The sequence below is a fragment of the Phascolarctos cinereus genome, unplaced genomic scaffold (genome assembly GCF_003287225.1).
Source record: "Phascolarctos cinereus isolate Bilbo 61053 unplaced genomic scaffold, phaCin_HiC Scaffold_1;HRSCAF=81, whole genome shotgun sequence".
In the NCBI taxonomy this organism is placed as follows: domain Eukaryota; kingdom Metazoa; phylum Chordata; class Mammalia; order Diprotodontia; family Phascolarctidae; genus Phascolarctos; species Phascolarctos cinereus.
Genome location: NW_027555514.1, coordinates 286,310,735 through 286,338,703, shown reverse-complemented (window position 1 = coordinate 286,338,703; position 27,969 = coordinate 286,310,735). Strand labels below are relative to the sequence as shown.

The following is a 27,969-nucleotide window of genomic DNA, read 5'->3' as shown; positions in this document are numbered from 1 at the left end:
GGGCTCCCAACCTTGCTGGCGAAGGCGGAACAAAACGCCCTCCACCCACCACATCAGATTGCAAGCTCCTTGAGGGCGTCTTCTTTGCGTTCCCCAGTGCTTAGCACAGTGCCTGGCACATAGTAGGTGCTTAACAAATGTTGATTAAGTCTGAAGGTTAGCACAGCACCTGACACTGTAGTAAGCACATAATAAGTGGTGGTGGAAATGAGTCACAGGGAAGTGACTTGCTCAAGGTCACATAGACAGAAAGTAGCAGATGCAGACCCCTCCCAAATCCCCACCAGCCCTGCCCTCAGCTTCATTTTCAATTTCCTTCTTTCCACTGGTTCCTTCTGTGCTGCCCACAAACATAAACAGATCTTCAAGGGGATGGAGTGCAGGAAGGCAAATAGAAGGCAGGTGCAATATTCCAGGTGAGAGGGGATGGGGCCCAAATGAAGGGGGTGGCCCTGTGAGTATAGAGAAGGGGACTGCCGATGCAAGAGGGGATGTGAAGGCAGAAACATCCATATTTGGCAACTGGATATAACAAGTGAAGGAGAATGCATGGGTGGATGGATGGATGGATGGATGGATGGATTGTGAATAAACGTATATTAAACACTTACTAAGCACCGGGCCCTAAGCTGACTAAGCACTGGGTATACAAAGAGAAAATAACCCCCAAAAATATTCTCTGCTCCTAAGAAGCTCACATTCTATTGGGGAAAACAACACAGGAGGTTTCAGCTGCAAGCCAGCAGGAAAGGCCTGCAGTCCTCCAGCCATGGCAGAAAAGCAGGTGGTGATGTTTCTTCGTTAGTGGTAAAAACCATCTCTGTTTCTGATATGGTGCCACATGGCATGACGGTGCCACATGGCACGACAGTTTCAAGGAGTAAGATGAGAACCTTCTTTTCTGGGCCTTCAGTGGGTATGGCCACTAAGGAAGTAGAGGCGGCAGCCCCTGCAGAGATCCTTGCCAGGTCCCCCCTCCACAAGGGTTGCTTCCTTGGATGATGGCTTTGGGGGCCAGGCCAGGAGCAGGGCCAGTGGCCTAAGAGTGCTCTCCCCCATTAAAATGTGAGCTCCCTGAGTTCAGAAACTTGTATTTGCCTTTCTTTGTTATCCCCAACACTTAGAACACACTAGGTACTTAATAAATGTTTGTTGATTGACTGAGTGCTACCATTCCCAAGATAATGGCCCCTTTTCCTCATCCCCTCAATGATGACTGAAAGGGCTGGGCTAGAGGTGAGGCTCTTTAGGATCAAATATAAACTCTGCTCGGTGCAACCCGTCCCCTTCCTACCTTTCTAGTTATCCTACACATTACTCCACCTACATGAGCTCTGTGATGCCCATCAAACTGGTCTTCCCGATGTTCTTCACAACACTCCAACTCCCATCTCCACACCTTTGTCCCTAGTGTCCACCATGCCTGAAATGCCCTCCCTCCTCACCTCTGCTTTTTGGAATAGTTGGCTTACTTCAAAATTCAATTCAAATGCCGTAGTCTACCTGAAGCCTTTCCTGATCCCCTGCGCCTCCTTCCCACCACCCAAGCTGCCAGTGCCCTCCCCAACTGCCTTGTATTCATTAGACATAGAGATATAGATAGATGGACTGATGACAGACAGATGTGTGTATTTACCTACCTGTCCACACAGATGAGCATATAGATAATATACATACTTATATGCAGATACCTTGTTTGCCCCATCAGAACAGAAGTTTCTTGAGGTTGGGAACTGTTTTCACTTCTATCAGTATTTGCCTGGCATTGAGCGGAATGCCTCACAAACAACAGGTGCCTAATAAACGCTCACTGATTGATTGACTGATCAATCTTTCTTGGCATCTAGGTAGCCATTCACAGATTCCCCAAATTTCAGAGTTGGAAGGCCTCCAGCAGCCATCCAGTCCAACCCCTACTGGGGAGTGATCCCCCTACAACGCAGCTGACAAGGAGACATCGGGCCTCTGCTCGAAGACCCCCAGGGACAGAGGAAGAAGGGCTCCTGAGGCAGCCCTGAGTCAGGTCGGGAAAGCTCTTGTCCTTGATATCCAGCCTAAAGCTGCCTCTCTCTCCCTTCCCCCCTTCTCCTGGTTCTGCTCTCTGAGGCCAAGCAGATCAAGGCTAATTCCCCTTGTAGGACAGCTATTTAAATTCTTGAAGGCTGGCATCAGGCCTCCCCTCCCCCACCCTACCCCAAGCCCTCTACTGCCCAGGCTTTAAACATCCCGCTTCCTCCCACCAGCCCTGGCACGGTGTGGACTGCAGACACTTCAGCATTGGCGCTCCTCTGGATACTCTCCAGCCTATGAAGACCCTTCTTAACTGGGTCCCCCCCAAAATGGAACATAATGTTCCAGACCAGAAGGTCTGACAGGGCAGAAGACAGAGGGACTGTCATCTCCAAGCTTCAACGCAGTCCAAGATGGCATTCGGTTTTTTGGTTTCACCCTGCAGACTTGTGTCAATTGGGGCTCCACCAACCCCATTCCACTCCGCATCTTTGCCAGATCAACTGCTCCCCCAACTGTACTGACAAAGTTGATTTTATTTAACCCACTTGTAAGACTTTACATTTATCCTTAATCAATTGGGGGGGGGGCAAGGAAAACAGAGACCACTGTTGTCTCAACTGACTGCAAAAGAATAGGCTTGCTTTGTGTCATGAACATTTCTTCCCCCTTCACGGTTCTCTCCCTGCTCACATCCTTTTGCAAAAGTCATTTTGTCTATATTTTGTATCTTTTTTAAAGGTTATATATTTTTTTCCAATTACATGGAAAAACAATTTCTAATGTTCATTTTTTTTAATTTTTGGATTCCAATTCTCTCCTTTCCTTCCTCCTTTCCTACCTCCCTTAGAAGGCAAGCAATTTGTTGTTGATTTCTATTTTGTGTCTTGAAAACACAGAACAAAGTCCTGGAAAGAAGGTACTGGGAGAGGCCACGCCGTCCAGTAAATGTTTTAATTTTACCTTTACTTATCTTTCTTCCTAGGGTACAAAGAGGGCTAAAAGAGGCCTCATATCATATAAATGAGGGGATGCTTGTGTGTGTGTGTGTGTGTGTATGTGTGTGTGTGTGTGTGTGTGTCTGTCTGTATGTGTGTTCACCTGCACACCCAGCCACATACTGTGACCACCCAGAACACAAAGAATTTCTCAAAGGTGCTGAATCTGGGAGGTGACTCGAGCATCCAGCTTCAGGGTTTGGCCCTCCTTGCTGCCTGGGGAGGGAGGGAGGGACAGGGTCTGATCCCGGGCGGCAGACCACAAATGCTTGGATCTGAATGTTAGGGGTCTTTTTTTCACTTTGATTAAAGGCTCTCCTAAAGCACTGACAGAAGTGATTAAATCAGACACCGGGCAAAGGGGAAGCTCCATTTGCCAACAGCACCTCTAGATTCAGAGGACACACCTGAGAACCCAGTGGCACCCGGGCAGGAGGGAGCCAACAAAGAGAGGCCACCAGAAAGAGGCAGCCTTGGGATGCTGCTGCAGCCTGCTATAATTAACTACACCAACTCTTTATTTCAGGGAGTGAGGCAGAGCCCCTCTCAGCCTAAGGCTGCCTCCCCCCACGAAGGGGCTGGTGAGAGCCAGTCAGCTGTGGGGTTCGGTGATCAGACCTATCAGAAACATTAAGTTACGGCTTACAAACTGCTTCCCAAAAGGAAGGGAGAACCCACGGACATAGCATTTGGTGCTGTCCAGTCCTGTGCCCTATGATGTCCTAGTGCCCTAGATGTCCAAGGACTTCCAGCCTGGGACAGAGCTAGAGAAGGTCACAAGACTCAAACAATAAAGCTTTGATGAGGCTGAACTCAATCCTATCTTATCAGATCTAGAAAATGCTTCAGATGCCTTAGGGTGTGGGCACAGAGGCCCTTTTGTTCCAATGACCAACCAGGAATATGTAAATATTATATCATCACATATAATACAATAATGTGTAATAATTCCATAATCCTATTCTATAGTTATATTATAAACGCAGGTACTGGGGCCTCAGGCAGTCTTCAGTCTCATTCCTATATAAATGTCAGGCCCTGACACTGGGCTTCCTCGGCAGGTAGCAGACCCTTGGTCCCTCTGCAACGAATTTCTCCACTTCCTCCTGCTGTAGTCTGTCCTTCCTTCCGGAAGAGGATCAAGGATACCACAAAGGTGATGTCTTGACTTGTGCGTGAGTTATATTCGGGTAGGGCAGAACTGAACAAAGCTGCCGACCTCAGTCTCTCCTCCACAGTCATCAAAGTCCAGACAAAAGTCAAGATGACTGGCGATGGCCTGGGATGCAGTGAGTGACCCTGGCCTTTCTAAATTAAGGTCTTTCCCGGGCCTCAGTTTGTCAAATATAGCCCAGGAAAAAGAGGCTTAAAAAAAAAAAGGTTTTTAAAGGAGTCCAACCCGGACCAGTCCGTTGTGTTTCAGATGCAGCTAGGCCGCTGAATCCCAAGACCGACAGTTTTAACACTGGAAAGCTCAGACACCCAGAGCTTTATCATTCAATCAACATACACTTATTAAGTGCCCAAACTTTGTCTCATCCCCCTTAAGCCGGAGATGACATACCTAGTGCCTGCCCTCAGGGAGCTCACCTTCTACTAGAGGAGGCAACAAGTACATGGAAAGGTCTGTAGGAAGGAGAGGATGTGGGTGGGAAGAGGGAGCTGGCAACTCCAGGCTCAGGAAGGCCTCCTAGAGAAGGTGGACACTGAGCTGAGGATTCAGGAAAAGAAAGGCTTTTCAGAGGCACAGAGTGAGGTAGTGAGGCGGAACCGGCCCACAAGGAAGGGCTGCCCCTGGCACCACATTTACAAGTTGAGGCAGCTAGGTGGCTCATTAAATAGAGCACTGGGCCTGGAGTCAGGAAGACCTGAGTTCGAATCCAGCCTCATACATTTAATGACTGTGTGACCCTGGCCTTAATCTACTGGAGAAGGAACTGGTACCATTCCAGCGTCTTTGCCAAGAAACCCCCACGGGCAGTATCAGCAGGCAACGGTCTGTGGGGTCACAAGGAGTCAGACGTAACTGACCCACCACTCCCAGAAGCTAGCCATGTTTTCAGACAGCACTGTGGGAGTCGAACGGACAACGGGGGAGACAAGCCAAAATGGTGGAGCCTGAGCGATTGCCAGCATACAGCCCCCTGCCAATGCCAGGCTGGCCCCTACAAACAGGAAGGGGGGCCATGCCTCACTCCCTGGTGCCTTGGCAGCTCTGCGGGCTGTGTCAGAGCTTCAGTGAGGCACGGAATGAAACTTGGGGGGAAATGCTTCAATAATAAACATGAAACAGGCCTAGCTCCTGCTTCCCTTTCATTTACTGCCGAAGCAACACATGCATGACCCTGAGAAATCTGCGAAAGGGAGCAGCGGAGGAAACATCTTTGCTCTGTAACTGCACTTGGGGAAGGTGGCCGTGTCTCTACTTAGGGAAGACGCATATTTCTAAATAACAATCCTATACATCACATTTCTGCCTAACAAACCCTCACTCCCTCACTATGACTCTTATTATAAAATTGGAGGCCCGCTGGCCCACTTGAAGCAATTACGGGGCCAAACCAGAAGAAAAAATCACCTTGTGGCAAATCAAACTAATTCTGATTCAAAAGTTATAAAACACCTACTATGTGTGAGGCCCTGAGAAAGATCCAAAGAATGGCCAGCCCTGCTTTCAGGAAGATGACGGTCTGGGTAGCCTGGGAGCCTATGAGAAATACACAGGCAAACAATGCCAGGTAGGGTGTGAGGGGAGCAGTGAAAGATCCCAAGGGCTCTGGGAAAATTAGAGATCAAGCCTGGGAACGTGATTCCTCAAGAAACTATCAGCTAATACTCAAAATACAAATGCAAATCCGCTAGGGATGTTTCTGGTCCTTAGCACAATGCTGGAAAGCTCTAAGTGGTAATGACCATCTCAAAGGGGAGAACATGGTGGACTCGAGTAATCACAACGTCTTCTCCACAGGCTCCTCCATGGGACCCGACAAAAACGATGAGATCTCTTCAGGGATAGGACACCCAGGTCTTAGAACAAGAAGTGAGCACCAGGGATCCTCTTGAGTGGACAGAGAGCCGAACCTGGAGTCAGGGGAGACTTGGGTTTGAATCCTGCCCACCACTAGACAGGTTATTATAACCTCTCTAAGCCTCAGTTTCCTCACCTGTAAAACATGGAGAATAATTGCTGATGGGAAAATGAAACATCACTTCTGCCATTTTATAGAAATGGTCTTGGAGCCCAGAGAGTTTGGGTGACCTGCCCAATGACACCCAGACCAAGAATGCCATTGGTTTCCCATCTCTTAGTCCTGTGAACATACATGATTCCCATTTGGTCAAAGGCTGGTAGATCATGGATGGGAGCTAAAAATCAAAGGAAGAGAGAAGTCAAGGAAGGAAGATAAGGGAGCAGGGTTAGGAGTTATAATGGTCACAGAATTCTACAATTGGAAGAGACTTTGGAGCTCAGTGTCCACCCAGGGAAGGGAGACCACAGGGAGACTTGCCCCAGGTCACTAAATGAGTCAGTGATGTAAGAGTGACTGAAAAAAAGCACGGGGGGAGGCACTAGGGAGGAGGCGGGCCTCATCAGCCGAGGGAGATAGCCATGGGTTGATAGGAAGGGATTTCAATCAGGCAGGAAGAGGCCTGAGTTTTCATTCTAGCACCAGAGATGGGGAACCTTCGGTCTCAAGGCCACATGTGGCCCTCAAGGCCCTCAAATATGGCCCTCTGAATCCAAACTTCACAGAACAGATCCCTTAATAAAAGGATTTGTTCTGTAAAACTTGGACTCTGTCAAAAGGCTGCATTTGAGGACCCGGAGGGCCATGTGTAGCCTCCACTCATAGGCTCCCCACCTCTCTGCTAGCCCAAGAGAGGACTCAGGAGGGATGTGAGAGTTGTCTCTAAGCAGTGATAATCACTTAAGATCAAGTGAGCCCCAATAAGGGCCAAAAACCCGGATTAATCTTTTCTGTCTGAGTGAACCCAGAATGCCCTTCCTGTGTCAGCAACCACAGGACCCGATGAAACTGCTCAGCATTCTTCCTGTCTGTGATCACTGAGGACAGGATGCCTGGGACCAGACACAGTCGTGAATAGTGGGACTTTTTCTTTTCTTGACATCCTATGGACATATGTTATGTCAGGAAAACACAGATATCCTGGGTCTATAATTTCAATCAACACTTCGTTACTTCTCTTGTCTTATTGTATTTACAACCTATTCAACTAAGAAACTTCCTTTCTCATGCTATATGTTAAAAACATATGGAGGCTATATATATGTGTATGTGAGGGGGGTGTATATATATATATATATATACACATATACATATATATACATATATACATATATATACATATATATACATATATATACATATATACATATACATATACATATACATATACATATACATATACATATACATATACATATACATATACATATACATATACATATACATATACATATACATATACATATACATATACATATACATATACATATACATATACATATACATATACATATACATATATATATATATATATATATATTTCAGTAACACCGACATCCTGAGTCAGGGTTTAAATGTCCTCCTAAAATTGCTTGATTCAGTCAGAGTTAAAGCTCTGGCTCCGTGTACTTGTCGCTAACTTAAGGGGATAAGCAATATGAATTTACTCATCACCTAGCTTGTTGCCTCTTTAACCAACTTTCAGGTTGTCAGTAGCCAGGGTGGTCTGGTGCAAGAACCTGGATTGGCCCTCGAGGCAGAACAGGAACAATGGTGTGTGGGACAGAGACCACCTACCCAAATTAAAAACCAGAGTCTTGACAAAAGTTTGCAAAAAGGAGGAATCTCTTTATTGACTATCTTGAGAAAGGGCACCCCCGTGCTGCCACAGCAGCCCACCCTAGCCCCCTTCCGGTCGGCTCATTGGCCGAGCCTCAGGTGCATAATCTGTTTGTGTAAAAACTGCCCCAGTAACAGAGAGAACAAAGAGGTACAGAAATCATGTTAGCATGTTCCCCTTTTCAGGGCCTCACAGTTTCAGCAGCCTTTTACCCAAGGTCATATAATAGCGAGAGGATGAGATAGACAGGATGCTCTTATGGCTCAGGAACTTCTGCTAACACTAGCCAAGAGTAGGGGAGGGGGTCTTGCATTCTGAGGGGTCTTCACTTAGTGTTGGTCCACATGTACCACTCAAAAGCAACAATACCAGAACCATTAATAAGAAGTAACGACCCTCTGAGGAGGCCTCACTTCTGAGAGGACATCTCTCACAGCGGGAAGAAGCCACAGTGGCAAACTGAGGCTTGGAATCAGAAAAACATCCTCCCTCCCGGCAGAGCCACCCGAAGGCACGGCCTCTCGCTTGCCGGGCTGGCTGGGTTTTCTCCAGCCTTCAGGCAGCATCCCGGGTGGGGGACCACGCCCTCCTCCTGCAGAGGCTCTCTTCCCTTGGAGGTGGTGATGGACGACGTCCTCCCCGGTCTTCCTCTAAGGAAGGGAGGAATCTGGACATTCCCTCCCGTCTCCCGGACTGTGCTCCTCGCTCCCTCTGAGGGTGCGTCCCAAACCTTCCCGTGTCTCCACGCGCTCTGAGGCGCCATCCCCATCTCTGGTGCCCCGCATCCGGCCCCCCCAGCTCCTGCCTCCTGGTGTCTCCCCGTGGACATCCAGGAGGCCTGGCCGCAGCCTTCCTTCCAGCGCGGCCCCTCTTCTGGGCCTCACCACAATTTGCATTTGACTACATACATTCGGTGCCCCTGCCCACTGTCTTTTATCCCAAGCGTATCTTGTTGGCACCAGCTGTTTGCACGTTGTCTCCCTCATTAGACTGTGAGCTACCTGAGAACAGGGACTGTTTGGTTTTTACTTTTCTTTGCATCCCTAGAGCATAGGCGCTTAATAATTGCTTATGGATCAGAACACAGTTCCTGGCACACAGCAGGTGTTTAATAAATATTTGCTGCATGAGTGAGTAGCTGAATGGATTTTTTTTGGGGGGGTGTCCTTTCTTTGAACTTAGCTTGGTGCCTGGCATGTAGTAGGCGCTTAATAAGTGCTTGTTGAATGAATGAACGGGTGAGTGAAACAGGGAGGTGGTGAGCGTCCTCTCCCAATGAGGGGAGGGGTTTCCTGCCGATCCCCCGCCTCCCGCCTCTGCAGGGCTCCCATGACTCCAGGCCTCGAAAGCTGGGCGTCGTCAGGACCGCAGAGGCGGGAAGGCGGAGAGGCCGCGCAAGCGCTGGAGACTTCCAGAAGGAGGCGGGGCCGAGCGAGTAGAGGGCGGGCTGAGGGCGGGGCGTCAGAAGGAAGCGTCGGGGGCGAGGCTTCAGGAGGAAGCGCCCGAGCGGAGGTGGAGGAGGGGGCGGGGCTTCAGGAGGAAGCGTTGGGGGCGGACGAGGCAGAGGGGGCGGGACTTCAGGAGGAAGCACCTTGGTGGAGGGGCGCGGAGGAGGCGGGGCGTCAAGAGGAAGCGCCTAGGTGGAGGGGGCGGAGGGGGCGGGGCGTCAAGAGGAAGAGCCTGGGTGGAGGGGGCTGAGGGGCGGGACTTCAGGAGGAAGCGCCGGGGCGGAAGGGGCGGGGCGTAACGAGGAGGAAGCGCGAGGCTCCTGGAGCGGGCGTGAAGGGGCGGAACCGCGGAAGGGGTGGGGCGGCCTCGCTGTGAGGCGGCGGCAGCGGCGGCGGCGGCTTCGCGCGGAGGAGGTGCGCCTGAGGCGGCGGCGGCAGCGGCAGCGGCAGCGGCCGTGGCAGCGATGGAGGGCGGCGGCGAGGACTACAAGGCGTTCGTGGCGCTGCACGGGCCGGCGTTGCGAGCCTCCGCTATCCCCGAGCGCTACTGGGACCGCCTCCTGCACAAGCTGCACCGCGAGGTGGGGGCGCCGGGGCCGGCGGAGGGGAAAGGGGGGGCGGGGCGAGCGTGAGGACCGACCCCCCCCGGAAGAGGAAGGGGGGGCCGCCTGGCGGGCTGGGGGCGTGGACGCCATGGGGACACTTGGGGGGCTGAGGGTGAGGACCCTCCCTGGGAGCCCCTGAGGAAGGCCTGAGGATCCCTGTTTTGCACCCAGTTGGTGCAGGTAGAGGCAGGAGGCCCGTCATCCAGCACTTATTATGCTCTTAGTGTATGCCGGGCAGGCACTGGGCAGCGGCCTGGGTGACCCTCTCCCCACGGGGGCGTCCCTTCCCTCTGCGTAGCGTTGGCACACAGCAAGCGCTCAATAAATGTTAACAGGCTGTCTGCGGGCGGCATCCTTGAGAGGGGAGGGGAGGGTTTGAGGGCTCCTGAGCCATTCGGGCAGGCTTTGAGGGCTGCGATCGACCCCCCACCCCCCGGGGGCACAGAGGGGTTGGTCCCTGACCCCGTGTGGATTTTCTTGGCAGAGACCCTGGAGCCGTCTGCCCTGTCTGGCTCATTGTACAGGCTAGGAAACTGAGGCAAACAGGGTGAAGTGACCCCCAGTGAGGCCGGGTTTGGAGCCAGGATCGTGAGTCTTCCAGACTCCCACCCTCTATCCAGTGCACCGCCCAGCTGTCCGCACAGAAGCGTGCCAGGCATTAATTAATTCCCTGAACAGCAGAAGTCATCCATGCGCTCTGGGTGGCGGGAGGTGGGACGGCCTAGGCTTTGGACTATGGGACCCCAGGGTAGTTTGAGGCTGGTCTGGCCAGGGCTGGTGAGAGCAGATCACCTCGCTTCCTCTCTGGCTTCCCAAGAGCAGAGCTAAATAGAAGACCGCGGGCGAGTGTCCTGTCGAGAAAGTGGCCCCTTAGGCCTGAGGCTGCATTCTGGGTCCCCCTCATTCTCCTGGGGTTTGTGAAAGCACACTGGCATCGTGGGGGACATGGTGGAGGGGCAAGAGGAAGTCAGGGCAGCCAGCGTCTGAGTGCCCTGGCCCGAGCCAGGAGTGAGTGAGCTCAGTCTACCAGGTGCACGGCCACGGTGCACAAACAAGCTGGAGCCCTACACGTGGGAGAGGGTCTCTGGGAGAAAAGAGCCTGGGCCAGAGATGGCGGCTGACCTTGTGCCTCCAGACTGCAGACTTGTGTGGAGGCCTGAGGAATAGAGGTCTCCAGCACTGAACAGAATTGGGGCTAAAATGCTGGCGTTGAGGTATGGCTTCTCTAGGTGCAAGACTTATGAGTTCTTGAGAGGAAGCTTTGGGTGCCACTTTCTAGAGTTTGCACCAAAGAGCCTGGAGATCTGTTGGCAGAAACTGAAGTTGTGAGAGGAGGGGAGGGGAGACAGGACCCCTCCCATGAAAAATCTTGCTTTGTTCCTGGGGATAGACTCATCAAGACTGGAAAATTACAGTCATCCTCCCTCCACCTCACCACTGGTTATGTATTTAGCTTTCAGCAAATTTAAATTTGCATGTGGATTGTGCTGTCACCTTCCCGCTCATAATTCACCTGATTGCTTTTGTGTGAACGCATTGGAACAATTAGCAGAAAAGGTAGTCTTAGCTAGGGCCTGGACTCTTGTGGCCACTGGGAGACGAAGTCTGGCGACTGACTAGGGAGGCAGCTTGTCAGAATAGGTTAAAAGCAAGAAGAAAGGATTAGGCTGGCCCCTTCTTTTCCCCCCAGCCCCATTTCATCTGAGTCTGGGGTGAGGAGGCAGCAGGCTTGGGAAGGTTGGAGGAGCTAAGTTTTGTGAAAGAAGACTAAAGAAACAGACCACCCTCCTTCAGACATCCCTAGAACTGGGGTGATTTGCAGGGCATGGGCCGTTCAGACCCTCTGGGATGTCCGACTCCACAGATTTCTCTGATCTTCCTGCTCTGCCTCTCGTTAGCAATGTGTGTAAGTGGTTTCCTCTCTGGTCTCCATTTCATTCTATCTAAAATGAAAGAATTGGACCAGTTGATCTCTTGTGATCCCTTTGAGCTCTGGGGTGTGTCTCTGATCCCCGCCCTGCCAGCCCTCTGGGTTCCTCCAAACAGGCTCCACACCTCCTTCCCAGACCTGCAGAGTAAACAGTGGCTTTGGAGCTGGGAGGAAGAAGGTTTGAGCACCAGAGCGAAGGAAGGACTGGGCTGCTTAAAAAGGAGAGCTTTGGTAGGAGAATTGTAGGCTTGTTGGCCAAAAGGACACTGAGGGAAACACAGACTGTGAAGTGACAGCTACACTTAACCTGCACTACCAAAATTTCCTTAGTAAATTCCCCAAATTGTTGTTTAATTACTCATGCCTGGACTCAGGAAGACCTGTGTACAAATCCTGCCTCAGACATTTACTGGCTGGGTGACGTGGGGCAAGGCACTTCTCCTCGGCCTGCCTCAGTTTCCTCAGCTGGGGATCATAATAGCACCTACCTTGCAAGATTGTTGTGAAGTGCTCAGCACATGCCTGGCGCATAGTAGGTGCTCTAGAAATGCTAGCTATCATTTAAACAAAAACCTAATGTGCAGAAATACAAAGGGGCATAAGGGAGCTAGAATTTTACGGAGGGATTCTTTACTGTTCAAAAGGATCTGTGGTGTGCTTTTAAATAGCTGATTCTTCTAGGAATGTACAACACACTTCAGAAACCTCTTAAATCATTTTGCTTCTAGAAACTTAATAACAGCATGACCCTGGACCGTAGACCTGGTTCTGCCTTTGTTTCCTTGTAGAGTGTTAACCATCTGTAAACTGGGGGTTAACACTTGCCCTTCCAACTTCATTAAGTTATGAGGAAAGTCATTTGTAAACCTGTTGAAAGCACAGTAGAAATGAATCCTTTGCTTAAAGTTTAATTTGACAAAAATCTCAAGTAGAACTAGACTTTCCAGAATGCTTTGCCCACAGCTAACTCCCTTGTGTCGGGTAGGTTGTGAAAAGCAGTGGTGTCAGATTCAAATAGAAGCTGGGAGCCACTAATGAGTAGTACATAAGGCCACATGTTGACTTGGTTTTACAGTGTAATGCTTATCTGTGTTTTATTGTATTTTATTTATTTTGCTTTATACACAACAAGTGTGAATGCATTGGAACAATTAGCAGAAAAGGTAGTCTTAGCTCTCTCTCTCTCTATATATATATATGTTATATATCTTGTTGTCTGTCATGTATATTATACATTTTAATCAAGTTCCGGTGCACTAGGAAGTATTATGGGGCATGTTCAACACTTGTGCTGCAAAGTATTATTTTTCCTCTTTTAACAGATGAGAAAACTGAGGTACAGAAAGGTACTATGCCTTGCTCATGGTTGTACTGCCAGGAAGTGTTGGAGGCAGGATGTTGGGCCCTTGGTCTAAGGCTCCCTGTGCAGCCCCCATTATCCTGAGATTGGCTGCCCTCCCCAGGGGTAGCCTGAGGTAGGGGAGGGAGATCTGACCAGGGAAGTCCAAGAACTGGGGCTTTCCCCCTCACACCACTTTGATCCTGGGAACTTGAGCAAGACTCTTCCCATTCAAGCCCCAGGGCTCCCATCTCCAAAATGAGGCTGTCCACCTAAGTTATCCCCACAGTTTGGTTTTTCATCTCTAACTTATAATATTTCACTTCCCCCGAGTATCCAAGCTAAAAGCCTTAAAATGAAATTATGGAATTGCCAAATGAATTGCAGAAAGTTAAACCGGCAAGGAAGCTTTGCATTGCTATTAAAAATACTGAGATTCAGCGATATTTTTGTTTATAAGGCCCTTGAGTAAATGTTTCCTTTTTGAAAGACTTGGTTCTCAGTCACTTTCTTGCCCTTAGAATTATAGAATGTCAGAACTGGAAGGAACCTTAGGCATCTTTGAATTCAGCCCTCCATCTTTCCTTTCCTGTTGAACTTCCTCAGCCCTGGCAGGTGGTTTTGTGTGGTCCACAGACAGCAGAGCATGAAGACCAATGGCTGGTTCAGTGGACCTAGAATCCAGCCAGAGTCGTTTTCCAGAACCCTCTCTAGAAGGGTGTGATTATTCGGATTAATTATAATCATTGTACTGATGACTCACTCCATCAGCAGATACACATAGGGCCTTGTTACTGACTCTTGAGAAGCTCGTACTGACAACTCCTAGCAGTTAATCCTCAGAGTCCCCGTGGTTTGTTGGAATTGGAGTCAGGAGAAACGTGGATTCAAATCCCATTTCTAGTGTTACTGGCTGTTTGGCCACAGGCAGAATCATGTGATCACCAGAGGCTCCTGTAAGGAGGGTGTGACGGCTGTGAATCCTTTAAAGAAGGCAGCTCTTTGGTCAGGTTGGGGAGATGAGAGAGGTCCAGAGCTCCAGGGAGAGAATGCCCACCGAGGGGGCACCGCTTTTTCAACCTAAAATAAAAAACTAACCATTGTTTCATGTAGTGGTTTTTTAAAGAAATTCTTTATTCAGAGTTTAGGAAGCCCACGTGTAGCATCTAAATAGAAAAATTCCGTGACCACGGATAACTTTACTTCACCATGGTCAGGTTGCTCTGCCTAAGACATTTGGAAAGCCCATTTATTTCACCTGGAGGAGAGAAGATGTGGGCGGGCATGGTCTTGATCTTCAGATATCTAAAGGGCTCTTGGGGGGAGAGTCAGGTGGAGATTACAAGGAGATAATTATTGGCTCATTATAGACCTGAGGTAGGGTGCTTCCTCAGGGGGAAAGTGGGCCTGGTACCTTCACGCCTTCAGCTGGATTATAGAACAATATCATTGAAATGGAGTGATATGATCATGGTTAAAAAGAGAACGGTAAATCAGCGGAACAGGGCAGAGATAGAAAAACCGGAAGTCATAAACAGCTGCCTGGTGTTTGATAGACTCAAGAACATAAAATGTTTGGGGAAGGCCTGCCTCTGACAGCAACTCCTGGGAAAACCAGAGATTGGGCTTAGAAACCAAACTTTTACTCTGTACACCATAATAAACTCCATATATATGTACACACATATATTCACATATAAAACCTGATATATACTTGTATAGATGTGTACAGTTACCCACCCTGGCACATGTGCCCCCAAGGAGAGAGACAGAGGCCCGGCGGCCAGCACAGTGTATGTAACAGCACCTTTGTGGTCGAAAAGCACCGAAGGCACAGGAAGCCCTGGGACGGGGCAGGGCCGCTTTCTAAATGTAATGATACATGTTTGTGTGGTGCAAAATGACAGATAGGCGTTCAAGAGAGCACGAGAAGAGGCAGGTCCAGTGAGCAGCAGTGGAACACATAGGCAGGGACTACAGCAATGTAAGTGTGAATGTCACTGAAAAGAGACTGAACTCTGATGATCCCAGAGAACAAAAAATGAAACATCCTTTTGTCCACTTCGGGCGGACCACTGTTTGGAGAAGAATGTTTGGATGTATTTGTCAGAGTTATACTCTGTTATGATCATAGTTAGCATTTCTATAATGCTTTAAGGTTTGCAAAGCACTTTACAGATACTACCCTGGAAGGTAGGTGCTATTATTATCCCCATTTTACAGTTGAGGAAACTGAGGCAGGCAGCAGTGAAGTTTCTTGGACAGGGTCACACAGCTAGTGTCTGAAGCAGAATTTGAACTTGGGTCTTCCTGCCTCCAGGCCCAGTACTCAGTCTACTGCCCCATTTGGCGGCCTCTCTAACTCTTACAAGGTTGGAGATCTCAGAAGAACTTACTGTTAGCTTAGTGTCCCAGAGGGTGTTTAGCCTCATGGAAGGAGCGCTGGCCCTAGAGGCAGGAACCAGGCTCCTCGCAGTAGCGAGTTAGTCGTCTCATCTCTTCCAGCCTCAGTTTCCAGGTCTGTAAAAATGAGGCTAGTGCACCATCTTCCTCCCTTGGCTGTTTTGAGAAAAACTAGATCTCACTGTTACATCATATCGAACTTGCAGATTTGTTAAAACCCCGAGATTGTTTTCAGCCAAACTGTTCTCTAAGCACACCTTCCCACCTTGTACTGGAGAAGTTGATTTTTTTGAATCCAAGCATTAGGCATTGCATTTGTTCCTATTAAATTTCATTAGTAGATTTGGGTTGGGGTTCTAGGCTGTCAGGATCTTTAGAATTCTGACTTATCCCCATTGTGCTAGCTGTCTCTTCTGAATCTGTGTGGTAAATTTGATCAGCTTGCCATCCAATCCTTTATCTACTGATATCACTTTGTCCGCTTGTATCACTGATAAAATGGTAATCGGTCAGCCAGCATTTATGAAGTGCCTACTGTTTGCTAGGCGCACTGCTAAGAACTGGGGATAGAAAAAAAGGGAGCAGAAGCTCTCTGCCCCCGTGGAGCTCGCAGTCTGATGGGAGAGACAACTTACAAACAACTGTATACAGTGAGGAGAGAGACAGGCTGAAATGGGAATGGTCTCAGTCCCAGCCACTAAGATTTAGGAGGGCTGGGAAGAGCTTCTTCCAGGAGGAGAGTCTTTGGCGGCAGCCAGGAGGCAGAGATGAAGGGGGAGGGTATGCCAGGCAGGAGAAAGCCAGGGAGACGGAGGCTCATGTAGGAGGAGCAGCCAGGAGAGGAGGCTGCTAGGCAGGAGGGCTTGAAAAGCCAGATGGAGGATTTTATGTTTGACCCCAGTAGGAGAGGGAGCCACTAGTATTTATTGAATGGAGGGGCCGTGGTCAGCCCTGGGTTTGAGGAAGATTCATGTGACAGCTGATTGGTGGTACCCTCGACAATAATAGGGAAAGAGGACGTGCAAGTCAGTATTTCTAACTGTCGGTAACTTGTTTTCAAATATTTTAGGTTAGCACTGACTCATGTTGCCATTCCAGCTCTCCCGCTTGTTATCCACGTGACTAGCCTGCTTGGGACCTCAGTTTTCTGTAAAATGAGGAGGCTGCAATAAGTGATCTCAGTGGTGCTTTGGACTTCTGATGTTCCTTGACCCTCTTTCTCCCGTGTAAACCCAGTTGAATGGCGTTGGGGACATCCTAGCATCACCGTGTTGGTGTCTTTGACTATCACAGTCTTGGCTGACCAAGTACTTCTGATCTCAGATATTCGATGCTGGTGAGATGTTTGGAATCATGCAAGTAGAGGAAGTTGAGGAAGATGAAGATGATGATGAAGAAATGCAAGAAGAATTGAAAAAGAAACCAAATCCGGGAAACGAGCTCTGTTATAAAGTGATTGTGACCAATGAAAATGGGCTTCGAGCGAGTGATCCCAACAGGTAGGTGTCCATTGGAGAACGTCAGATAGGCTTGTACCCAAGCTGGTGCCGCCCACCACTGGGGAGTGTTTTCTGCTGATGCTGGGGGAGGAATTGAAGTGGAATTCTGTTTAGTGTAAGCTTCACCTTAAACTTGACTTTTCTAGTGATATCTGTGTCCGGTATTACCAGCATACAGCTCACAGTGGGCCTGTGAAGAGGGGAGTAATGATGAAAGACTCGGTTGGGTGTCAGGCATTGAGAATGAAGTGGAGAACTGGTCACATTGACCTGAATCATGAAGAAATAGAATCTGTTTCTTGGCATGGGCTGGTGAGGAGCTCTGTAGGTGGGTAATGTAAGGATTCAGGGTAGGGGTAGGGAGGCTTTTTTGGTAAAAGGTGGGAAAGCAGGTCATGGGATGGCTTGAAAAACAGACTTCACTTAAGGGAAAGAATATTTCTGTTGAGTGGTAGCAAGCAAGTCATCTTAGTTATAGTACAATCATTTAAGGTGCTATATAATATCAACATGTGGAATTTCTTTTTCTGGAGAGTTTGAAGAAAAGCTCTGAGAAGCGACTTCTGTGAAATTTCCCTTTGTCCTTTCTTTGCAAAGACTCAGGTTTTTCTGTTTCTCCCCATAGACAGTGCTCTGCATCCTCTGTCCTCAAAGTAACAAAACGCAGCAGTTCCCCTACTCATATTTCCATAGAAATAGTCTGGGAAAGGCAAAGCGTATTCAGTGTCTCTTAAGAAAACTGCTTCTGTGGAAGTTGCTGCCCTAGGGAATTAGAACTGACAGCTGGGAGATCTGTTCCCCCTCTGGCTTTCTGGGACTTGAGTCTGAGGCAGGTAGTATTACAGCGGCTCCGAGAAGCCCTAAGCCCCCCAAGCTTCCCTCTGGCCGGCCCAGGCGCCAGCTTCCCAGCCCTGATGTCGCCCTCCACTCCTTCCTCTCGGTCCCCGTGTCCCACCAGTTGTCTAGGAGCCCCTCTTGGCAACGGTCGGCCACTGCCTGAGCCACATCTCCTGAACCACGGCAGCAGCTCTTCATAGCCCAGCCCCTTCCCCCCCCGCCCCCCTTTAGTCTTCCTACGTGCTTTACTCTATGAACCAGGTCCTTCCTGTTCCTTGCTCTGGCAGAGTAGACAGACAGCTGGACTCAGAATCAAGAAACCTGAGTTCAAATCCTGCCTCAGACACAAGTCATTGTGCCTCCCTCTAAGACCCTTCTAAATGCTCCAGTCTGGAGAAGGGGCTGACCTGTGACCCACCCTAGCACAGAGAAGTCCCTGTAGCAGCAGCGTCCTGTGGGGACTGCAGACCTTCCCTATCCCTGGAGGCCACTGCTCTGGCCACATGATATGCAAGCTTAGGGTCAAGGACCCTCGAGTCCAGCCTCTTCGTGTCACAGAGAAGAAATCTGGAATCTGAAAGGTTAGGGGACTTGTCCAGGTTCACTTTGTTAGTGCACAGTAGAACTGGGATTGGGGCAGCTGGGTAGCACAGTGGACAGGAGCACCGGGCCCCGGAGTCAGGAGGCCTCGTCTTCCTGAGCCCAAGTCCATCCTTGCATACTTCCTAGCTGGGTGACCCTGGGCAAGTCACCTAATCCCGTTTGCCTCCATTTCCTCCTCTGTAAAGTGAGCTGGAGAAGAAGGACATGGCAAACCACTCCAGTGTCTTTGCCAAGAAAACCCCAAGCAGGAGCGCCAAGAGTCGAACACCACTGAAGAATGACTGAATGACAACAGCAAAAGCTGGGATTGGAACCCAGGTCCTCCAGCTCCCCCGTGCAGGCCTCTGTCCACCATGCCATGATGCCTCATTGTCCTCTGGCTCTGAAAACACTGACCCAGCGGGCAAAAGGGCTGAAGACTCAGAGGGAGGAGATGGCAGCTATTGTCAGAGGCTTTGAAGACCTGCTGTGTTCAAGAGGGATCGGCCCCGTGGGGCAAAATTGGTGGCAAAGAAGCCCATTTCAGCTTGATGTCGCGAAAGCTCTTTTCACACTGAGCGCCCTTCCAGAGCACAGCAGGCAGTATGGGGAGGTCGAGGATTCCTTCCTCCTCTTTACCACCAGAGGTTGGGGGACCATTTATTGTAGAGAAGATTTTTGGTCAGAGAAGGCTGGACTTGATCACTTCTGTGGTCCTAGGCCTATAGATAACTGTTGGGATGTGAGGAACGAAGGAGAACACCATGGTTGGAGCCTGGGAGCGTGGGGGAAGTTTGGAGGGCTCATGGATTCTCAGAGCTAGAAGGAACCTTAGGAATGATCTAACTCACCTCTTTAATTTTCAGATGACAAAACAGGCCCAGAAAGGGGGGAGGAAACTCACCTGAGGTCATGCCGCCACATGGTACCAGGCTGGCACTAGAAGCCTGTTTCTTAACTCCTGCTCTATTCTCTTCCCTTCCTAGTTAATACAGCAGTTTCCAGGCTAGTATTTTTATTGTGACTTTACTGCACTTCAGGGCAGTCTCTACCCATAGAGAGTTTAAGTAATAAAGATATGATAATGATAATGTGTAATAGATACAGAGATTAGGTGGAGAGTAATAGTGTAAGCTGGAGGTGCCATGGAAAATCTCCTGGAGGTTTGAGCTGAGTTTTGAAGGAGCCCAAGGATTCTGAGAAGTAGAAAGATAAGAGAGGGCATTCTAGGGTGGGAGGACAGCCAGTACAAAGGTGCAGAGGTGGGCAATAGAGCGTCACGTGTCGACCAGTGTAGTTGGTCATAGAGTACTCAAGGTCACAGGTAAGAAGGCTGGAATGTTTCTGTGCTCTGTAGGCCGAAACGTGTGCAGGATAAATACAGTGCGGGTTCACTGGTGGAGGAGTGAGGTCCTCACACCTTAGGAGGATTAGGAACCGTGGAGTTGATGCTTGGGTCATGCACTGAAAGAAACGTGACCTACTAAGAGGGGGAGAAGGTTCCAGGACTGGGGTCAGCCCGTACAAGAACACTGAGAAAAACAAGAAGTCTAGAACATGGGCTGGAACGGGGACAAAGGTGGGGACGGACTTTGGGTGGCAGACAAGAGTTTGTATTTGATCTTGGAGTTTGCCGAGAGAAGGATGACGTGGTCAGCTCTGTACTTTGGAAAGTCTTTCTGGCAGCTGTGTAGATGATGGGCTGGGAAGGCCAGGGAGTGTGAGACGAGGAGGCCACACTGCACCAGAATGTTGGTGGTGGGAGTGGGGAGAAATAGCAGGGGGTGGTGACCAGTTGGATGTGTGGGGCGGAGGGACAGGGCAGTGTGCAGGAAGGACGTCAAGAATGGGAACCTGGTGATCAGGAGTGTAAAAGTAACCCTTCCCTCCGTTGGGCGAGGTGGGAGAATGAATGAATACCTTTGAAGAGAAACACACTGAAGGCAGAAGGCAGCAGGGACAGGGAGGAGAAGAGAAGAGGAGGAATGAAGAAGAAAATCTGAAGGAAGAGAGGAAAGGGAGGCCAGAGAAGTGGGGTGGATTGGGACTGGAGGACCGTGGGGAACTTGGCCTTGTCACCCACCTGCCTGCTGTGCCCATCAGATGGAGGATGGCGCTGCCCCCAGGACAGCTTCCCCTGCAGGGGGCCTCCGGTGCTTCCTGTATGAGTCCCTACACTGCCCATACACTGGGCCTTGATGCCTTCTCATTCTGATGCAGCAGCAGCTGCCCACCAGGGCCTGAGAGGCTGCAGGCTTCCACGCTCATCTCTTCACCATGCCCCTCTCCTGGTGCTTTGGCGTCATCCTTCTGTGGCTCACGGCTGCTCAGAATTGGGCTCTGCTCTCCCTCAGATCACCGTGAATGGTGTGGCAGGCACCAGCCCCTCGGGCTGATTAAGGGGCCTAGATGGTGGCCCTGAGCCATGAGAGACACCTGGAGGGATGGCTGGTGGTTCTCTGTTCGCCACACCACGTACCGACTGTGGCGCTTGGCCTTTCCCTCCTTTTCCTTTGCCCCTCCCCATTCCATCCTCTTCTCTTCTCCCACAGCCCTGTGTTTTCCATATTTTGTGTCCGTCAGAGCAGAGTGACGGTCAGGCTTACGGCCTTGGTGTTGCCAAGAGACAGCCAGCAGGGAGCCCCAAGCCGCATGAGTCTCGCGTGGCCTGATAATGAGTTTTTGGTTTGTTTTGAAGCATATTTCTCATTGACCACGCCTGGACGTATCGCGTAGAACACGCCCGCCAGCAGCTGCTGCAGGTTCCAGGACTGCTGCACCGAATGGCCAACTTGATGGGGATTGGATTTCATGGGGAAGTTCCAGATGAGGGCTCCGTGGAACTTGTTCTGGAAGAAATGTGGAAGTACAACCAGACCTACCAGCTCTCCCAAGGGGTAAGACCGAGGTTCACGTATTCTTAGTTCTGGGTGTGGTGGACCCTGAGGACTGGCTCACTGTAAAGCTGAAGGCCCCTTGTCCTGTTTGTAAAGTACCTCTCCTCCGAGGGCTAGGCCTCGTGGTCGCACTCGCTGAAACAGCTGGGCCAGGCCGTTGTTTGATAGCTCCCACAGGTGTTGCTTTAGTCTCCAGACAATGATGAGAGGATATAAAAAGAGCAGGAAACTTAAGGGGAGAGTTGTTCTACTTGTGTCCTACTCCATGAATCTGGGCTTCCGCCCGCGCCTGCTGCCCCAGCTGAGAGAGAACACTGCCACACTTTAGCCAATGCTCTTTTTCCTCACTCGCCCTGGCCACCCTCTGGTGCTAAGCCTCGTCTCCTCCCCAAACAGTCCAGCTGCCAGGCCCATACTCAAAGCCTTTCCAGTTTGATGTAACACCTCCCCCTCAAGAACCCAGGACCCACCGTGGCCATAGTGAGGTGGCAGAGGAAGGCTTTGAGGAAGGGTTTCCCTCCTAGGACGAGAAAGTGAAGGAGCTGGAGCATGTGGCCCGGCTTTGTGCCTAAGCATCAGCAGACAACAGCTGCAGAACACCTTGGGCTTTACAGGGCAGGAGGTTTTAGCCAGCTGGCGTGATGTTTTCCTGTACTCGACTCTGTCAGAAATGGCGGCGTCCTGGCCGTCAGTCACCAGAATTCTGCTCTTGCTAGGGGTAGGAACCTGTAGTGCTTTTGAAAGTGTGCGGGCTGCTTCCATCTGCCCAAATGGGGGAAAGGCAACAAAATGCCCATGCATCTGAATGTTGGCAGTTCTGTGGAGCAACTTTGATTTATCCTTGTAGGACTATAAAAGTGCAAAGTTCACCATGGAAGGAAGAAAAGATTACTGTTAAGTATGTAGTTTTCCTTAGGTAGAGAGCATCTAGAAATGAGGAGAAACACTTCTCGCATACTCAAAAGAGTTTAGTCAAGAGAGTGAGCCAGAAGAAGGCCACCATTGCCCAGACTCTGCCCTGATGCGGCTTTCTCTCCTGTCTGTAGTGGGCCTCTACCCTAGAGTCGGCAGAAATAGCAGCCCTGCTCTCAGCCTTCTTGGCGTGGCTTCTGGTGTATGTCTCTTGTCATGACACGTCCATGACAAACATGGAGGCGCACAGCTCTGGAGTATGGCCCTGTCAAAAAAGGAATAGAAATTGGGCTTAGGTTTGGGTGTCAGAACTATGTCTTGCCCCTCCCTGCAGGCCCTTCTAACATGGGCTGGATTTGACCTGTGGTAACAGCATGGAATGAGCAACCTCCATTCTCCATCTCTGGGATGGGGCCTGAAATGTAAGAGAATAGCCCAAGTGGGACTGGCTTTGGGCTTGACTTCCCAGATTGGCCCTTCTAGCTGCAGGTCATTCTTTACCGTGGGTCCCTGAAATCACTTATTGTCCATCTGGCTAGTGCATGTTTTGCTTTAGAAGTGTGGAGAATAATACTCCACTTGATTGTGATAATGAAAATCACTTTGTGGGGATGGAATACTTTCATGAACTCCTAGTGACACCGTCTTGCTTCCTGAGTCCCTCCGCCCCAGCCTCAAAGTTTAGCGGAAGCTTGTGTGATGGAGTAGAAACAGCATCAAGCTTGGGGCCCAGACCAAGGCTTGAATACCACCTCCATCGCTTGCCAGCTTTGTGACTCTGGACAAATCACTGACCCCTTTGGGCATCAGTTCCCTGGCCGGCAACCTGAGATCAGATACAGTCAAATGAGTATCGTAGGGTTGTTGTAAGAATCCAGTGAGTTGGAGAATGGGACTGTGCCAGTGATTTCCTTGGCAGCAGGAACTCCTGGGTGAGAACTCCAGCTTCCTGTGCAAGTCAGCCCCTTCCCTCGGGAAGTTGTCCAGAGCAGTGAGCGGTAAAGCCTGGCTGCCCGAATGCCTCTATTTCTGACAGAGTCAAGTATGGGAAAGTGTCAGCGGTGAAACATTAACCAGGCTGCAGGGCTAGCGTTCAGTTCACTGTTGTAAAGTTGTAAATGATAAAATAATGTTCTCTGCATCAGCTGTTACTGTTACAAAAGTCCCCCATAGATTTTTTTTTTTAGATTACCACCCTGATGGCCTCATCATGACCTGGGGAAGGTGACCCCAGGTTGTGAAGGCTGTGCAAACGTGGATATACCAATAACCCAACCTGGCTGGGTTTTCAGGGTGCACCATGGGTTAGGCCAGAACATTGGAAGAGTCCTTTGACTTTTTTGGTCATGGTAACTCTGAAATTCCAGACTTTCTGCTAGTTAAAGAAAGATGAAGCCCACATCAGTGGAAGATATACCACCAGTGGAATGGTAGATCCTTGAAATAATGTCATGTCCACACAGTTACAAAAGTTAACCCCCCCCCCAAAAAAAAAAAATTGGTTCCCATAGCTGTGAGGGTAAGCTAAAACATATTGCTGTTTGGAAGCATGAGTCTTTATATTCTCTCTGTCCAAAAAGACTGCAGAGGAAAAGGTTCCTGTGTGGTATATCATGGATGAATTTGGATCCAGAATTCAGCACTCAGACAACCCAAGCTTTGCAACAGCACCCTTATTTTATATGCCTCAGCAGATCGCCTACACAGTTCTTTGGCCCCTGAGAGACCTTGAAACAGGTGGTAAGTCTGCTTTTCCTTATTTCAGTCATTCCACAAACATCAGTGAAGCACCTGCTGTGTTTCAGGCATTGTAGATACACATACGAAAAAGGAGACAGTCCCTTTTCGCCAGGAGACACAAGTGCACCCACACACACAGCGTAAAAATACAGTTAATAAATGCACACACATGTAAAAGAGCCAAATACAAGGTCCTCTGGGTAGGAGGGCACCAGCATTTGGGGGATAGGAAGGACTTCATACAGAGGACGGCATCTAAACGGCCTCTGAGGCAGGCAAGCATTGCAGGCACAGGGGAGGGCCAGTGCTTGGGCCCAAAGACAGGAGAGAGGTTGTCACACGTGAGGACCAGAGAGCAGGCTCGTGCAGCTGTGTCACCAGGTACAAGATGGGGAGTGATGAGGCTGGAAAGGTGAGTGGGGACCGGCTGGTAGAAGGCTTTGAAAGCCAGGCCGAGGAGCTTATGCTTTGTCCTAGGGGGAGTAGAGAATCACGTGATGTGGTCAGATCTGTGCGAAGGACGGCCTGGAGCAGTGAGAGACTTGAGGCAGGGACACCAGGTAGTGACTGTCCTGGCAGTCTAGGTGAGAAGGGATGAGACCCTGAGCTGAGGGGAAAGAGAGGGGTCTGATATGATGGTAGAAGGAGCGGGAGTTGGTGGCCGAGTGGACGTGATGCTGAGGTGGGGAATCTGGGAGACTGGGTGTTTTCAGCAGAAATGGGGAAATTTGAAAGGGGGCTGCTGGGTTTGTGGGAAAAGGAAATGAGTCTGATTGAGTTTAAGATCATGTCTGAGGCTCCTGTCGGTACAGGATGTAAGACTGAGTGAGAAGTGGTAGCTGGCTGTCCTGACCTGAGAGTCCCTCTACACTGAGTTTGTAGTTAGACTTTGGTTGCTGAGGAGTCACCGAGTGCAAAAGGACAGAGGCAGAAGGGAGGGAGAGAAGGAAGAACATAGCAGCGCCGAACAGAGCAGACACGTTAGGAAGATCTTTGGAGGGAATGAGAACAGAAAGTGCAGGCAGCTGTTGGAGACAGGCCACTTCCTTTCAAGGAGTTTGGCTGAGAAAAGCAGAGTGACATTGGCATGGTGGCTTGAGGGGATGACAGGGTCAGTGAAGGCTTTTTAAAGATGGCGGCCTCAGCAAGGAGAAGGGCGACCTCTTTGTCAGAGACCAGAGGAGAAGAGAATGGATGATGGTGTGAAGAGGTTTTGAAAGAGTTAATGGTGCGAAGGATCCAGGGCTGAAGTTTTGTCAGGAGAAGAGTGATGAGAAGAGGACCAGGGATCCCAGAGCAAAGGACAAGGCAGAAGTGAAGTGGCCGACTGCTGGATTGAGCTTGGAGAGGAAGAGAAGTCATGTAGGGGGAATGGCCTGGGACAATGTGGAGGGGTGGAAGGAACAGAGGTCTCACTAAGGGTTAAAAACAGGTGTAGGTGTAGAGGGTGCAGAGCCTAGGGGTGAGTGGCATGATGGGAAATTCTGGTCAGAGAACCCTTGTGGGTGATGGGAAGATGTAGCATGTGACCATCCCTGTGTTTGGCTCCAGTGGGGTAGAAGAGTAGGCTCTAGGACTTAAAGAGATTGACAAAATGGGAAGTGGGGGGGGGCTTGTGGGAGCATCGTCAGGAGCTCTCTCAGCCTTTTTTGTTTCCTGGCCCCTTTGGATCTGCTCTGGTGAAGCCTGTGGACCCCTTCTCAGAATCAGATTATGAAATAAATACATAGGATTATGAAGGAAACCAATTATAGAAATAAAGATTTAATTTTTTTCCCATCCAAATTCATAGTTTCCAGTTTACCTAGAGACCCCTTGGGGTCTGGGCCTTAAGAAACAACCCCTTACCTATGTGAATATTAGTCCCCTAGTATAAATGAGGGCAGGATGTGGGGAGGAGAGGATCTTGGTGAGCCAGGTGCTGTCTTGAGAAATGAGGCAGAAGGAGCTGCCCTAATACTGACAGGTAGATTTCAAGAAAGAGATGTTTCTGAGTAAAGCAAGTAAAGGGAGAGTCTGGAAGTGACGGATCAAGGAGTGCTCTGGCTCCCCGCTAGGACCTGAGTGTGGGTGGAGAGAAGGTCCAGCCGATGCCAAAGAGGATAGACAGGGAAGCAGCGGCGTCAGAAAGAAGCCGGGTCTCAGTGAGAGCTAATGTGAGAGGAGGAGGACCAGAACGAACGGCACTTTGTTCACAGTGAAACAGGAATTCTAGCAGGCACAGGGTGGGATGGGTGTGGTTGGATTGGCATCTGGGCGGCGTTGTGTGGGGGGAGGCGAGGATGACAGACTGAGGAGAGGGTAGGGGAAGCCGTAGGGCTGATGGTGACTGATGCGAAGGGAGCACGCTCTCCTTCCATCCCCTCTCCCTGCTGTCATCCCTTGGCGTGGTAGAGGAGAGGTGCCAAGATCCTCGCTGCTACCTGCTAAACTGTGTACCTTGACACAGAGGAGGTGACCCGGGACTTTGCCTATGGAGAAATGGACCAGCTCATCCGGAAGTGCGTGTTGTTGCCTTGGGTTCCTGCAGACGTGTTGGACGTCAGCTCTTCCACCCCCGAGCCATCGGAAGAGCACTACCAGGTATGAAGGTGGTGAGGCCCCCCGTGCTGGGCATCACCGCAGGCCACCTCGAGTGTTGTCCTTGCTCTACAAAGGTTAGGAGGCGGTCTCTCAGACAGTGAGGACTCTGTGCAGAAGAGGGGGCATGGCCCTAACAGCCAGACCGGCCCCCTCGGAGTCAAGGTCCGATTCAGGGCCAGTGCCCTGCGCCCCCTGAGGCGCTGTTCTTTGGAGGGTACCCCTCCTGGGTGCCTCCTTCACGTCGCCAGCCCTCTTGCCTTCGACTTGTCGGTATGTACAGAAGAGGCACCCCAAGTGAAGTCAGGAAGACCTTGGTTCAATCCTGGGTCAGTTGGCTCACTATCTGTCTCATGGGATTATTGTGCGGTTCACATAAGGTAATGCGCATAAGGCGCTTTGCAAATTTCTTAAACACTATAAATGTTATTGTTAGTCTGCTCCTGTTGTGGGGGCACCATTTAGTAGCGGCCTCAATAAACGACTCATGTGCCTGCGCTGGAAGGCAGGGTCCCTTTGCCTAAGGAGCGTTTGAGACTGTGGGAGCTGGAGTTGGAAGGAGCCTTGGACACATCAGTGCCGGGAGCTCTTCACCTTCCTTGGGGTTCGGGAAGCCTGGGGACCCCTGTCGGAATAATGTCTTCAAATGCATAAAATAAACTGTGTAGGATTGTGAAGGAAACCAAGTCTATTGCAGTACAGTTGTCAAAATATTTTTAAAACAAGTCACAGGCCCCAGGGTAACCCCTGACCTCACCTGATTCCCTCCTCACAGAGACAGAAGGGCTGACCACTGCCAAGGTTAGGCAGCTTGTGGTTTCGTAGTAAGGATAACAGCAGCAGGATTCTAACCCGCAGCCACTAGGCCTCTAAACTGGGTGTTTCCCATACGCCCTCCCCTCAAGAACCAGGAAATGTGAGGATTGGTCAGCCAGGAGAAGAGAAGAATGATGACAGCACTTTATAAGGGGCCTCCTCCCAGACGCTGTGACATTTTAACAGCTGTGTAAGTGGGAAGAGCTTTCAGTACATGGCTAAGTGGTGGAGCCCAGAGCACCAGCTGTTCTCATTAGTGTATGGGATGTAATGGGAATTGTAGCAGTAACCTGATAAAAGAGAGAAAGACCTCTGGTCAGCGTGCAGGAGAGGGCCGCCCTTGAGCCTGCAGGCACCTTGCCCTCTTTGGAAGCCCCAGAAATGTAGCTGTGCCCCAGAATGCATTGGAAAGGCGTGGCAGCGTGGTGGACTGGCAGCCAGGACATCTGGATTCTAGTCCCACCTCTGGGCACTTACTGTGGGACCTTAATGTAGCAAGGTCCC

At 50.1% G+C, this 27,969-nt stretch overlaps 1 protein-coding gene across 1 annotated transcript in view; it reads left to right on the top strand.

The window, feature by feature from the left end:
• The first annotated feature begins 9,710 nt into the window (after positions 1-9,710).
• TTLL12 (tubulin tyrosine ligase like 12) overlaps positions 9,711-27,969 on the top strand; it is a 36,418-nt gene continuing 18,159 nt past the window's right edge. Inside the window, exons 1-5 of the mRNA XM_020982811.2 lie at positions 9,711-9,906; positions 16,926-17,101; positions 21,219-21,417; positions 23,910-24,069; positions 26,519-26,652. Of these exons, the coding sequence (XP_020838470.1) occupies positions 9,790-9,906; positions 16,926-17,101; positions 21,219-21,417; positions 23,910-24,069; positions 26,519-26,652 (786 nt within the window). The 5' untranslated portion in view covers positions 9,711-9,789. The remainder of the gene's footprint in view (positions 9,907-16,925; positions 17,102-21,218; positions 21,418-23,909; positions 24,070-26,518; positions 26,653-27,969) is intronic.